The sequence below is a fragment of the Chiloscyllium plagiosum genome, unplaced genomic scaffold (assembly GCF_037043375.1).
Source record: "Chiloscyllium plagiosum isolate Xiang-an unplaced genomic scaffold, Cpla_swu_hap1 HiC_scaffold_21, whole genome shotgun sequence".
In the NCBI taxonomy this organism is placed as follows: Eukaryota; Metazoa; Chordata; class Chondrichthyes; order Orectolobiformes; family Hemiscylliidae; genus Chiloscyllium; species Chiloscyllium plagiosum.
This window is the reverse complement of record NW_028270159.1, coordinates 50,768,187-50,782,351: the sequence shown is the minus strand read 5'-3', so window position 1 is coordinate 50,782,351 and position 14,165 is coordinate 50,768,187. Positions and strand designations below refer to the sequence as shown.

The 14,165-nt window shown below is 44.5% G+C and overlaps 1 protein-coding gene across 1 annotated transcript in view; it reads right to left on the bottom strand.

Moving 5' to 3' along the window:
- LOC122564642 (uncharacterized) overlaps positions 1-14,165 on the bottom strand; it is a 609,322-nt gene that overhangs the window by 579,297 nt on the left and 15,860 nt on the right. Inside the window, exons 2-3 of the mRNA XM_087998559.1 lie at positions 12,263-12,334; positions 7,608-7,714 (exon numbers count right to left, since the gene is read on the bottom strand). Of these exons, the coding sequence (XP_087854685.1) occupies positions 7,608-7,700 (93 nt within the window). The 5' untranslated portion in view covers positions 7,701-7,714; positions 12,263-12,334. The remainder of the gene's footprint in view (positions 1-7,607; positions 7,715-12,262; positions 12,335-14,165) is intronic.

Below are 14,165 nucleotides of genomic sequence, written 5' to 3'. Positions count from 1 at the left end.
TTCTCACTTTACTCACTGTATACCCATGACTGCGTTGCCAAATACCAGACTTATTACAAGTTCGCTGATGACACCATGATAGTCGGTCGAATCTCAAATAGCGACGAAACAGACCACAGATGGGAGGTGGAAGACCTGGAAAAATGGTGCACTGAGAACAACCTAGCTCTCAATGCCGGCAAAACCAAGGAACTCATTATTGACTTTTGGAGGGATGTTACTCATGTCCCCCTACACGTTAACAGCACAGAGGTGGAACGAGTGGAGAGTGTCAAGCTCCTGGGAGTGGTCATCCACAACAAGTTTTCTTGGACTCTTCATGTGGACGCACTGGTTACAAAGGCCCAACAACGTCTCTTCTTCCTCAGGCAGCTGAGGACATTTGCCATAACGGTGAACGCCTTTGCCAACTTTTCTAGGGACGCCATCGAGAGCATTCTGTCTGGATGTATCACTACCTGATGTGGCAACTGTACCATTCAAGATCGGAGGCGGTTACAGAGACTGGGGAACTCGGCCCAGACAATCATAAAGGCCAGCTTCCCAACTATAGAATCCATCTACCAGGCCCACTGTCTAGGAAAGGCCGCCAGCATTCTCAAAGATCCATCCCACCCTGGCAATGTTTTTGTACAAACTACCGTTGGGGAGAAGGTACAGAAGCCTGAACACATGCACCAGCTGGTTTCGTAACAGTTTCTACCCTGCTCCTGTTAGAATACTGAATAGACTCACAAACTCTTAACATTCGCCTGTACCTGTGTTTTTGTTATTTGCCACTATTTACCTATTATTTACTATCTATGCTATTTAACTCTGTGATCTGCCTGTATTGCTCGCAAGACAAAGCTTTTCACTGTGCCCTCGGTACATGTGACAATAAATTCAATTCAATTCAATAATTTTAATAAGGCTCTTTATTTTATTGGAACAGTATATTGTTCGACAGAAGCAGATAATATGCAGTTAGGAGAAAGGGGGCTTAGAGTTGTAAATAGTTGTTAAATGTTCACTTTTAGAGTTAAAGAATAAATTGATATTATTTTCTTTAAATAGTGGAATTTGGGAGCTCTCTGTCACTCATATTTTAACAGATTATGAGGCAAGGTGAGTTTTTTGAGTGTTTGGTTTAATTAACAGGAGGGTTCACCGCCGTAGTGTAACAATAGTAACTCCCAGGATGTTGATTGTAGAGGATATAATTAGGGTAATGCTATTGAACATCAAGGGGTGACAGATAGATTCTGAGTTTTGTTGGAGACAATCATTGCCTGACCTAAGTATAGCATAAATGTTATTTGACACTTGTCAGCCATGCAGGAAGGAGAAATGATGTAGAGGTGGTTCAGATACAGAGATGGAAATGTGTTGCTGGAAAAGCGCAGCAGGTCAGGCAGCATCTAGGGAACAGGAGAATCGACGTTTCTGAAGGAATTCCTGAAGAAGGGCTAATACCCGAAACGTCGATTCTCCTGTTCCCTAGATGCTGCCTGACCTGCTGCGCTTTTCCAGCAACACATTTCCATCTCTGATCTCCAGCATCTGCAGACCTCACTTTCTCCTCAGTGGTTCAGATACAGTCAAGGTATATTCCCTCAAAAGGGAAAGATATTATAATCCAGAGCTGCTGGATGAAAAAGGGGTCAGAAACGAAGATAAAAAGGAAAAGGGTGCTTACGTCAGGTAGAAAATGAGATCCAAATTGAATACAAAATGTTCTGAAAGGAACTGAAAAGGCTTAAGAGGGATTAGGAAAAATACTGACAGCTAACAAAGGAAAATACCAATCCCAAATAAATAAAAGGATGGTAAAATGAGGAGTAGGTTTAACTGGGAATCAAGTGAAAGCAGAAGCACATGGCTGAGATATTAAATGAATAGTATTCATCTGCCCTTACTGACAGAGGAGGAAATCAGTGACTAGATCACTTCACAATTGATAAGCAGGTGGTATTGGATAAGGTACTGGCAGTTAAAGTTCACAACTCACTTGGACAAGATGAGGTTCAACCAAGGCCATTGAAGGAAATGAGTAGAAATTTCCAAAGGGACTAGTGATAACCTTTCAGTCTTCTCTGGACATGGGGGTGATGCCAGAGGACTGGAAAATTGCAAATCGCACACCTTTGTTCAAAAATGGTTGCAAGGAAACATCAGCAATTACAGATGAGTCAACTTAATTTAAATGGTGGAGATACTTCCAGAAGCAATCAATCATTCAGGATAGATTTAATGGTCACATGCACAATTGTAGATGAATTAGGAAAGCCAGAAAGAATTTGGTAAGGGAAAATTATGTCTAGCTATCTTGTTGGAGTTCTTTTGAGGAGATACCAGTGAAAGTTGATAGGGTTAATGCTATGGGTGTGTGTATATGGACTTCCAAAAGGTATTTGTGCAGTTTGTTTGTGGATGATAAAAACAATGTCTCCAAGTTTTGTAAGACTGCAGAACTTCAAAAGGACAAAGGCAATTGGTGGAATTGATGCATAAGTGGAAGATGAAGTTCACTGTAAGAAATATGGAGTGAAAACCTTTGGTTGAAAGAACATGGAAAGACAGTGAATGGAATCTTCTAGTGGTCTGAGCGATGTGAGCTAAGTAGGAGACTTAGAGCAGAATTGGATTAGATGTTTGAGAGGCACATCTCGCAGTTAGGAGCGTAGAGTCATAGAATCATACATCATGGAAACAGACCCTTTGGTCCAATCAGTCCATGCCAACTATAATCCCAAACTAAACTACTCCTACCTGTCTGCGCTTGGCTTATATTCTTCCAAACATTTCTTATTCACGCAATAAGTATAAAAAATCTAGAAGCAACTCCAGAAATAAGTCTGAATCTCAGGAACAACTGCAAGTTCCATGCCACTTGCAGTCCATCATAGACTGGACTAGATTCATCTGATCTTCCCACAGTTGGTTGCAAGTACAGCTGTCAATGGTAGAGCAGTTAAAATCAGAGATATGGGAAGAAGCAAGCATCTCATCGCACCTTTCATGATTTTGATGAACAGTGAAGTTTCTGACTACACAGCAGTGAGTTGCCAAATAAGGGGGATTACAGCAGCAGTCAAGATTGGAGTGGTGCTTGAAAAGCACAGAGGGTCAGGCAGCATCCGAGGAGCAGGAAAAATCGACGTTTCGGGCAAAAGCCCTTCTGAAACGTCAATTTTCCTGCTCCTCGGATGCTGCCTGACCTGCTGTGCGCTTCCAGCGCCACTCTAATCTAGACTCTAATCTGCAGCCCTCACCTCCGTCCCAGGTTGCCTCATTAGTACTCAGTTTCCTATTTTAGCAAGCATGCTGAGCAATGTCGACAATGAGAATTCTTGATGTGACAATTAGTGCAGATATCTGAAGACTCCAGCTCACCATTTGCTCCTAAGGGCCTCCCATGTTGTCAAGGCCAAGCCACATCTCAGGCTGATCCATAGGCAGCAGCCGCACAAAACCCCTGTCCATGGACATTGCCATCTAGCACCTGCCGCCCCCTCATGATCATCATGGCATCTCACTGATACACTTGCAGGCCACTCATGAAGTGCAAACATACATCACAGGTTGCATCAGCAACCACTACTGAGAAGCTGCTGCAGGGATAGCTCACACATTGGCCCAGACTTTATCTCAGAGCTGCTCTTTGGTCCTTGTATCGCTCACTCACTTAGCACCTACCTGCATGCTCCCAGCATATCCCACGTTGCCTTACTCGATCATGCTAGTCAGTGTTTGGCTCTGGCTGAAGTGCCAGTCTGCCAGCTATCGGGTACTACCATACCGATGAGATATTTTATACTGACAGACAGACAGATAAGCTTGTCAGTACAGGAGAGAGGAACATCTGCCTCCACAACACATTGAGTCGCCAATCTAACATCTACAGGATGTGCCAGGTGTCTGTGTGCCAAATACACTGTATGTTAATTCAACCAAATGGACATGTCAGCAACTGGGTGGGGGCTAGTTCTCAGTCAACAGGGGAGAGTGGGGGAGGTGATACCATCAGTCAGGGGCACGCTTAGTAAACTTGGCAATGGTCAGCCATCAGTTGTTGAAAAGTGTGGTACTGGAAAAGCGCAGCAGACCAGGCAGCATCCGAGCAGCAGGAGAATCGACGCTTCGGGCATAAGCTCTTCTTCAGCATCTGCAGTCCTCACTTTCTCCTAATGGTCAGCCATCAGTCTGAGGTGCTTACTGTTAGGGGATCAGTCCAGGTAGTGGACAACAGTCAGTCCATACGGCCAGCAGCAGCAGCAGCAGTCAGGAGATCACATACCATCAGTCAGGGAGCTGCAAAGGTATGGCCAGAGCCCAGACAGTCATGTCTAGAAGCTGTTTATTAAAGTCAGTCAGATGTCTGAGATGAATTCAGTCCAGGGGGGTATGTCCATTAATTGTTAAGGAGGGTGCAAGTGTGGCCTGTGGGGGAAGTTGGGAGAATCTTTGCCAAAAGGGGTAGGGAGTCAAAGCTGGGGAGGACAGCAAAAGAGAAGCATTTGTGGAGATGGGAATAAGTATGGTGACGGGACACAACCCAAGGTGCATGGGGGTGTGCAGAACATCATCAGAGGGTATGGTAGGCAATGGAGAGGGGAGTTAATGACAGTGACCATCACCGCGGCTTCCACAGGAAGTCCATAGAGGATAAGGTGGGCATAATTAAGGTGTAATGTCAGGGCTTGGGGGTGGGGTGAACGGTTGTAGGCTGAGTTCAAAGTGCAATCCAGGGAATCGGAGGCAAAAAGGGACATGGAGACTTGGGGGAGTGGGTGTAAATGGTGAGTGTGAGCTGCCTTCTTGAATCACTGCAATTCACGACAGACCCACACTACACTTCACTCGCAACGTGGGACACTCTGAGGGTATGAAAAGTAATGTACGGATCTTTCTTTGCCTATCATGACCCCCAGCTGGGAAATGAGTGTAAGGGCCTACACAATCATAAAACATAGGACCTGAATTAGCCCATTTTGTCCATCGCGTCTGCTCTGTAACTCAATCATGGCTGATACATTTCTCAACCCCATTTTCCTGCCTTCTCCCCATAACCTTTGAACTCCATACGAATCAAGAACATTTCTCTGTCTTAAAGCCAATCAGGGACTTGGCCTCCACAGACTTTTGTGGCCATGTGGACCTGCACCAGACTTGTTTATATCTGCTTTTGTGGTCAAATAGCCTGATGAGCTTCTCTGGAAATAAACTAATCCATAAGAAATGGCTTTTAACAGACTGCATTACTAAAGGTTGGGGAAGCACGGTGGCTCAGTGGTTAACACTGCTGCCTCACAGCGCTAGGGACCCCGGTTTGATTCCAGCCTCTGTGTGGAGTTTGCACATTCTCTTTGTGTGGGTTTTCTCTGGGTGCTCCGGTTTGTTCCCACAGTCTAGAAATGTGCAGGTCAGGTGAATTAGCCATTCTAAATTGCCCCTAGTGTTCAGGGATGTGTAGGTTAGGTGCATTAGTCAGGGGTAAATATAGAGTAGGGGAATGGGCCTGGGTCAGTGTGGACTTGTTGGGCCGAAGGGCTTGTTTCCAAATTGTAGGGATTCTTCAAGTCAAAAGACCTTTCCTACAGAGTGGGGACAAGTTACAATGGATTGAATTTGGCCACAGGATTGAGGCCAGATTTCGTCTCAAGCATCTGACACTTCTGGAACAGTTTAAACAAGTTGGTGAACGGTAGGAAATATGAAATCCCCTCATCATCAATTAATATCCTAACAATCTCCTGTAGGACATGGGATAGGGAGAATGCAATTCACAGAATCAGAATCACTACAGTGTAGAAAGAGGTCATTTGGCCTATCAAGTCCACACTGACCCTCCAAAGAGTGTCCTACCCCAGGCTCAGACCAACTCTCCACCCCAACGCTTTCCTTGTAACACTATTTTCTATAGCTAATCCATCTAGCCTGCAGATCCCTGGACACTATGGGCAATTAAACCTGACCAATCCACCTAACCTGCACATCATTGGACGGTGGGGGGAAGCCAGGGTATCTGGCCGAAACCTATGCAGACACTGGGAGAACATGCAACCTCCACACAGAGGGTGGAACTGAACCCAAGGTCCCTGGGGCTGTAAGGCAGCAGTGCTAACCACTGAGTTACTGTGCCATCCTTTGAATTTAGAATATTAATTTCTGTTAAAGAAATTCAGCCCAATGAATCAGAGACCACAAATGAGGATCATGGTGAAATTGACAAGCGGTTTATTTAAACGAAGCGATATCGCGGAAGAGAAATTTGACCAGGCTGACACAGAACTGATTTTCTGCACTGATGGCCAGAATGTGCCTCCCAGAATGGAAGGTGCAGGCATGCTTTATAGAGGTACAACACAAAGGTGATAATTATAAATTAGTTACAATACAATGGTGAAAATTACAAAGCAATTAAAGGAAGAGTAAATTGAATGGAAGTTAGTTAAGCATCCAGCAGTAGAAATTCATTTGTAATTGACGCAGGAGATTCCAGCCATCTCCGTGAGTGGGTGAGAATGTCTTCTGGAGGATTCTTCATTGTATTTCCCATCCACGTGAATATGTGTAAATGTCCCTTTTCCTGGCATCCAGGAGTGCCCATTGTGTTCCTCCTGCGAGTAAAGTCTTCCGGGGTCTCACGGTCTGCCTGTTTGTTTCCGCAGTATTGGTTTCAGTGGGAATCGAGCCTGCCCTTAGGGTATTGGGAGCGCAGTGCTAATCAAGGCTGGGAGCTTTACTGCGGAGGCTGTTTGGGAAGTGTACTCTCTGGTCTGGGAATAGCTTGGCCATGTCTAGTTTCTTTGTTAGCCTGTTTGGCCAAGACAGGGTGCGTTTTGTATGTGTGGGCGGGCTTGATTGCTGTGTTTTACGGGCCAGCTTCTGTGTTTTTTATGTGGCCATGCTGTGGATGAGCAGGCTGGCAGATCTTTATTCCACAATTTCAGTGAACCCAAACTCTTTGGTGCACATCAGTTTTAGGTTTGACACAGAGTTGAAGAAAGGTTCCTGTTTCACAGGAGGCTCCCAAGCACTGAGGATGTCACCTAGACAGGGTCGAAACGTCTGCAACACAAATTCCCAGCTCGGCGAACAGAACCACAACAACGAGCACCCGAGCTACAAATCTTCTCACAAACTTTGAGTTCCTGTTTTAAGGCTGAGAGTTATTGGGCCCTCCATGGTAGAACGTGCGCTTTACCTTCCTTTGGCCCAGCTGCTCTCCTTCGCAAAGACTGAATCTCTGTGGCATGACCCAATGTTGCTGCTTCCACCAGCAAGCTAATTTTGCCTCCTGTGGGCATTCAGTGCTATTAACTGAGCACCACAATTCCAGGATTGACACAGTTAAGGTACAGAGTTGGAATCTGGAATTCATCCCAGTGTCAGGTTCCTAACACTGCTGAAGGTCACTCTATGATGCCTCTATACTAATGTGCAGCCTTGCCAAATTTGACAGACAATAATACTGCATGTAACAGCATACCTTTGCTCATCCACAACAGTACTGGAGTCTTGCAAAATATTCTCAGCTGGGTATATCAAACAAGACACCCAGATTGCTGTGCATGAGCATGATAAAACCCACTGATTAAAAAGATAGAATCTATAATCGTTACCTTTTGAGAGTCTGTCATTGCATCTGTTGAGGTTGCTTCTGGATTGGACAGAGGATTTGTTGTTGAAATGCTCTGGTCAATATTAAAACTCATCTTCAGCTACAATCCTGTGGAATCAAACAACACATTTGATCATAGGGTCACTGAGGCAGCTTCATCAAGGGTCCCAACTCTTGGTCTTCTCAGTGTGTCACACCATATCACCACACAGAGTCTGGCAGAATTTACCTTCAGCCACAAAGATCAAGTGTATCAATGTGGTCTAAATACAAAACGGTTAGTGCACATTTCTGGGTTCACCTTGATTTGTGTTGGAATTATATGATGATTCATAGTGAGTCAGGAGTTATACATCTCATCAGCGATCACATGTGCACAGAAGTGACAAATAAAATTCAACCCAGAGCAGTAGCAGCTCGTATATTTGGAGAGAGGAGTAAGGCAAGAAAATATGCAATAAATTGGAGGAATTTGAGATTTGCAAATAGACAGGGTGGTGAAGACAGCATTTGGCATGCTTGTTTTCCTTAATCAGTGCATTGAGTATAAGAGTTGGGATGTCCTGTGCAGTTGCAACATGACATTAGTTAGGCCACTTTTGGAATATTGCATTCAATTCTGGACTCCATGCTATAGGAAAGATGTTATTAAACTTGACAGAGGTCAGAAAAGATTAACAAGGATGCTGCTGGGCATAGAGGATTTGAGCTACAGGGGGAGGCTGAATAGGCTGGGGCTACCTTCCCTGGAGTTTCAGAGGGTGAGGGGTGACCTTAAAAAGACTTATAAAATCATGAGAGGCATGGATAGAATGAATAGCCTAGGTCTTTTTTCTACGGTGGGGGAGTTCAAAACTCGAGGGCATAGGTTTAAGGTGAGAGGGGAAAGATTTAAAAGGGACCTGAGGGGCAACATTTTCATAAAGAAGCTGGTGAGTTGTATGGACTGAGCTGCCAGAGGTGGTGGGCGGAAACCAGGACAATTACAACATTTAAAAGGCATGTAGATGGGTACATGAATAAGAAGGGTTTACAGGGATATGCTGGCAAATGGAATTAGATGAGTTTAGGATATCTGGTGAGCACAGATGGGTTAGATCAAAGGGTCTGATTCCGTGCTCTACAACTCTATGACTCTATAGCTGGAGAGCTTCAGAGCAACTTTGGAGTCTTTCTTCCAAGATCTACAGCATCACCTGTAATATTCAAGGATCTGTCGTTGGATCCCTGACATTTATATCCACACAGTGCCCCTCAGTAACACCGTTGAAACACAGCATCAGTTTCCACATGTATACTGAGAACCGCATACTGCTAGACCTCACCAAGACTTCTTTCAGCCTCTCCACTACCTCTTAATTGTCTCATGCTTGGACATGCTGAACTGGAAAAGCAGAGATTCCCTTTAAATGATGGGAAGAACAAAGCCACTGGCAATTGATCCTTGCTACAAACTCCATATTTTAGCCTCTGAATCTATCCCACTCCTTGGCAGCAGTCTGAAGCTGACCCAGACTTACCACAGACTTGGTGCTGCACTTGACCCCAAGGTGAGCTTTCAACCATACACCCATGCCATCATTAAAGTTATTGATTTTAACATCTGTAACGTTGCACGTCTTCAGCCTTGCAATGGCTCCTCTGCTGTTGAAATTGCAGCCATACCTTTGTTATCTCTCGACTTCACTACCCCTGGATGGTCTTCACATTCCAATGTCTGTAAATCTGACACCATTCAGAACTCTGCTGCCCACGTCTTGTTCACCCATCATTCCTTACACATGGCCTGCACTGTCTTGGCTAACCAATACCATGACTTTGAAATTACCATCCTTCTTTTTAAATCCCTCCAAGGCTTCGCTGCTTCACTACCCTCCGAAATCTCCTCCAGCTTCACTACCCTCTGAAATCTCCTCCAGCTTCACTACCCTCCGAAATCTCCTCCAGCTTCACTACCCTCCGAAATCTCCTCCAGCTTCACTACCCTCCGCTTCTCAATTCTGCACTTCTGCATTCATGTATTGACCACATTGTTGTTGCATAGTCATAGTCCAAAGATCCTTGAAGGTAGCAGAAAAAGTAGATAAGGCGGTCAAGAAATCATGTGGAATACTTCCCCTGGGGTAGGAGAATACAAAATTAGAGGGCATAGGTTTAAGGTGAGAGGGGAAAGATTTAAAAAGGACCTGAGGGGCAACATTTTCAATCAGAGGATGATGCGTTTATGGACCGAGCTGCCAGAGGAGATGGGTTGAAGCGGGCACAATTACAACATTTAAAAGGCACCTGGATGGGTACTTGAATAGGAAGGATTTAGAGGGATACGGGCCAAATGCTGGCAAATGGAATTGCTGAGACACAGAATAAAAGAGTTGGGAGTTCTGCTAGAATTGAAAACCACTGGCTTAGTCACAGCTGGAGTAGTGCGTACAGTTATGGCTTGCAACATGTAGGCTGTGATTGTACAAGGAGAGTATAAAAGGTGCTTTATGAGGATACTGCCAGCAATGAAAGCTTTAGCTGTGAGGAGAGGCTGGAGGGTTTTGAGTTTGAAGGACTCAAAACCATCTGTGTAGACACTGCCAAACCTGCTGAGTTTCTCCAGCATTTTCTGTTTCTATTTGGATAGGGTGGCGTTCTTTTCCTTGGGACACAGGAAGCTGAGATTTCATTCAAGGTGGTGGAATTGTGAGAGGCCAGGATAGAGTGAATAGGAAGAACCTGTTCCACACAACAAAATGTCAATAACCCAGGAGGCACAGTTTTAAAGTAAAGTAATCGGCAGAAAGATTGGAGGGCAGTTGAAGAGATTGGTTGGCTACCAGAAATTGGTGGGCATCAGGAACTCACTGCCTGAAAGGATAGTGAAAGCAAAAGTCCAACTGCATTTAAATAATATCACATACTCACAGGGCTACAGATCAAATGTGGGAAGTGTAATTAGGCCAGTACAAAAACAATGAGCCAAACAGTCTTCTTTGCTGTAGGTTTCAATGCTTTTATACATGAACTATTCCCCCTACAGGGTTGTGTAGTGGACATAGAGCATCTGTTTTGTCTCAAAGATATACACTGTTTTCTACATCGGATATGGACAATCCCATCGAGAGTGGAACTGAATTCTTTACGTACAAGCATAAAATATAGGAAATAAATAACATCTGTCAAAGGAAAAGGATGCCTCAATGGAGCATGGCACAGAACTGGAAACTACGTGATATCTGACTCTTATAGAACGATACAAGACAGAGAGCGGGGAAGCAACACGAAAGGATAGGAACAATTTGCAATCACAAGGAAATTGCAAACTGCTCCAATGTGATGTGGATATGCATTAAGATTATTACAATAAGTGATAAAAATATATTAGAAAAACCAAAAAAAGGACAAAACAAATTCAACATGTAAGGAAATTAACCGAAGCTCAAGGAAAGAAATGGGTGAGAAATTGAGGGAAGCAATTCCCATCCAAGGTTATTAAATTTGATATAGTTGATGGAGCCATGACAGAGATCAGAGTTAGAACTGAAAGATCATGGGGTCAAATCCCACTTACAGTTGGAACAAAGCAGAGATGTCCAGAAAAGTACAACACAGAGGTAGTTACATCACATTGAGCAAGTGAATACGATGTCAGAGAGAGGACAGTAAGCAATTTTGAAAGTGAGAGAAGTACGCAGATCAACAAGTATTAGAGTCATAGAGATGTCCAGCACGGAAACGGACCCTTCGGTCCAACCTGTCCATGCTGACCAGATATCCCAACCCAATCTAGTCCCACCTGCCAGCACCCGGCCCATGTCCCTCCAAACCCTTCCTATTCATATACCCATCCAAATGCCTCTTAAATGTTGCAATTGTACCAGCCTCCACCACTTCCTCTGGCAGCTCATTCCATACGCGTACCACCCTCTGTGTGAAAAAGTTGCCCCTTAGGTCTCTTTTATATCTTTACCCCTCACCCTAAACCTATGCCCTCTAGTTCCGACTCCCCCACCCCAGGGAACAGACTTTACATTATAAATTGAAATCACTCAGAAGACCCAAATTCTCAAAAATGACACAAGAACACAAATGGCATAAATAAAACAGCATGAATAGCATCCGAAGATTCATCACATTGCCATATGTTTGCACATTTTTTCTCACAGGATGTGCGGGTCACTGGAAAAGCCAACATTTATTGTCCATCATTAATTGCCCTTGAACAGAGAATGCCCTCACGAGGCCATTTTAATTAAGAATCAACTAAATGACAGTGAGTCTGGAGTAAGATGTCGGCCGGACTGAGCTGGATTAGATTAGTAGATTTCTTTCCTTAAAGGACATTAGTATCACTGAATAATAGTTTTGTGGTATAAATACTGAGAAACAGTTTTCAATTTCTGGTCATTTGCTTAAATAGGATCAAATGCCACAGTAGGATTTGAACCCACAACCACATGGCATTGTTACTATGCTACCACAGCCCCTCACATAGACAAGTACTACAATGCCACACAGGAAATGTTAGATATGCAGCAGAACAAGAAAATGAGAGGAGTGAATCAAGTTATCAGAAATGGAAATATTTCATTGCAAACTGGAGAGGGAGGAAGCTAAGAAAAATGGAGATATATTTATAAAAGGTTACCTCCATTAAATTCAATCACTTACATATACCATCACTTCTCAGACCGTATTGTCTTCTCTCATGTGTAAATTCTTCTGATTAAAATTCAAGTCCAGCTGAAAAAAAATAATATTTGTTGAAATTCAGTAAATTCAAAGTGATTCTAAATTGGTAACTGAATCAAATGTTTAGAGAAACACCATATTGCTCTCCTAACTATAAAATAGGGATCTTCTCTCACATTCACACAGGAGCCAAACGTTACTCAGCAAGCTATTATCAGTATTTCCCCAGGACACAGATATATCAGGTCATGTACTTGCTTGAACTTTCCAAATGCCCGAAGCACCACACAACGGAATGAGCCCAGCCATGCATTACCAATGGACCAAACCTAAACTCCATGGCCTACTGCAATCGAAAGACAAATCATTTGAAATTAATTTTTAAAGTACAAAGAGAACTTCAAGATTGAAAAAAAAACAAAGAACTAAACTTCAATTTTAAACCTATCCTTGAGATACGGAAGAGCGTCACGGATCAGTGACTGGGAAAATCAGTCGAAATCCATGAAATTTAGTTTTGATTCATGCCTAAAAAAGCATAAAAAATTCTATTTTTGTTTTAAGACAAGTGGTGGAGGAACCTTCAGTCCAACTCGCCGACCAGATACCCTAACCTAATCTAGTCCCATTTGCCAGCACTTGGCCCATGTCCATCTAATCCCTTCCTATTCATATATCAGATGCCTTTTAAATGCTGTAATTGTACCAACCTCCACTGGCATGGTTACTCAGTGGTTAGTGTTGCTGCCTCAAAGCGCCAGGGACCCAGGTTCGATTCCAGCCTCAGGAGACTGACTATGTGGAGTTTGCACATTCTCCCTATGTCTGTGAGGGTTTCCTCGCACAATCCAAAGATGTGCAGGTCAGGTAGATTGGCCATGCGAAACTGCCCATAGTGTTCAGGGATTTGTAGGTTCAATGCATTAGTCAGGGGTAAATGTAGAGTAATAGGGTAGGGAAATGAGTCTGGGTGGGTTACTCTTCAGAGGGTCAGTGTTGGCTTGTTAGGCCGAAGGTGAAAAATGTGTTGCTGGAAAAGCGCACTAGGTCAGGTAGCATCCAAGGAGCAGGAGAATCAACGTTTCGGGCATAAGCCCTTCTTCAGGAATGAGGAGGATGTGCCAAGCAGGCTAAGATAAAAGGTAGGGAGGAGGGACTTGGGGGAGGGGGATTAGGAATACGATAGGTGGAATGAGGTTAAGGTGAGGGTGATAGGCCGGAGGGGGTGGGGGCGGAGAGGTCGGGAAGAAGTTTGCAGGTCAAGAAGGCGGTGCTGAGTATGAGGGTTGGGACTGAGATAAGGTGGGGGGAGGGGAAATGAGGAAGCTGGAGAAATCTGCATTCATCCCTTGTGGTTGGAGGGTTCCTAGGTGGAAGATGAGGCGCTCTTCCTCCAGGCGTCGTGTTGCCATGGTCTGGCGATGGAGGAGGCCAAGGACCTGCATGTCCTTGGCAGAGTGGGAGGGGGAGTTAAAGTGTTCAGCCACGGGGCAGTTGGGTTGGTTGGTGAGTGTGTCCCAGAGGTGTTCCCTGAAATGTTCCGCAAGTAGGCATCCTGTCTCCCCAATGTATAGGAGGCCACATCGGGTGCAGCGGATGCAGTAAATGATGTGTGTGGATGTGCAGGTGAATTTGTGACGGATATGAAAGGATCCCTTGGGGCTTTGGAGGGAAGTGAGGGGGGAGGTGTGGGCGCAAGTTTTGCATTTCTTGCGGTTGTAGGGGATGGTGCCAGGAGAGGAGGATGGGTTGGCGGGGGATGTGGACCTGACGAGGAAGTCGCGGAGGGAGTGGTCTTTCCGGAATGCTGATAGGGGAGGGGAGGGAAATATATCCCTGGTGGTGGCGGAAATGACGACGGATGATACAATGTATATGGAGG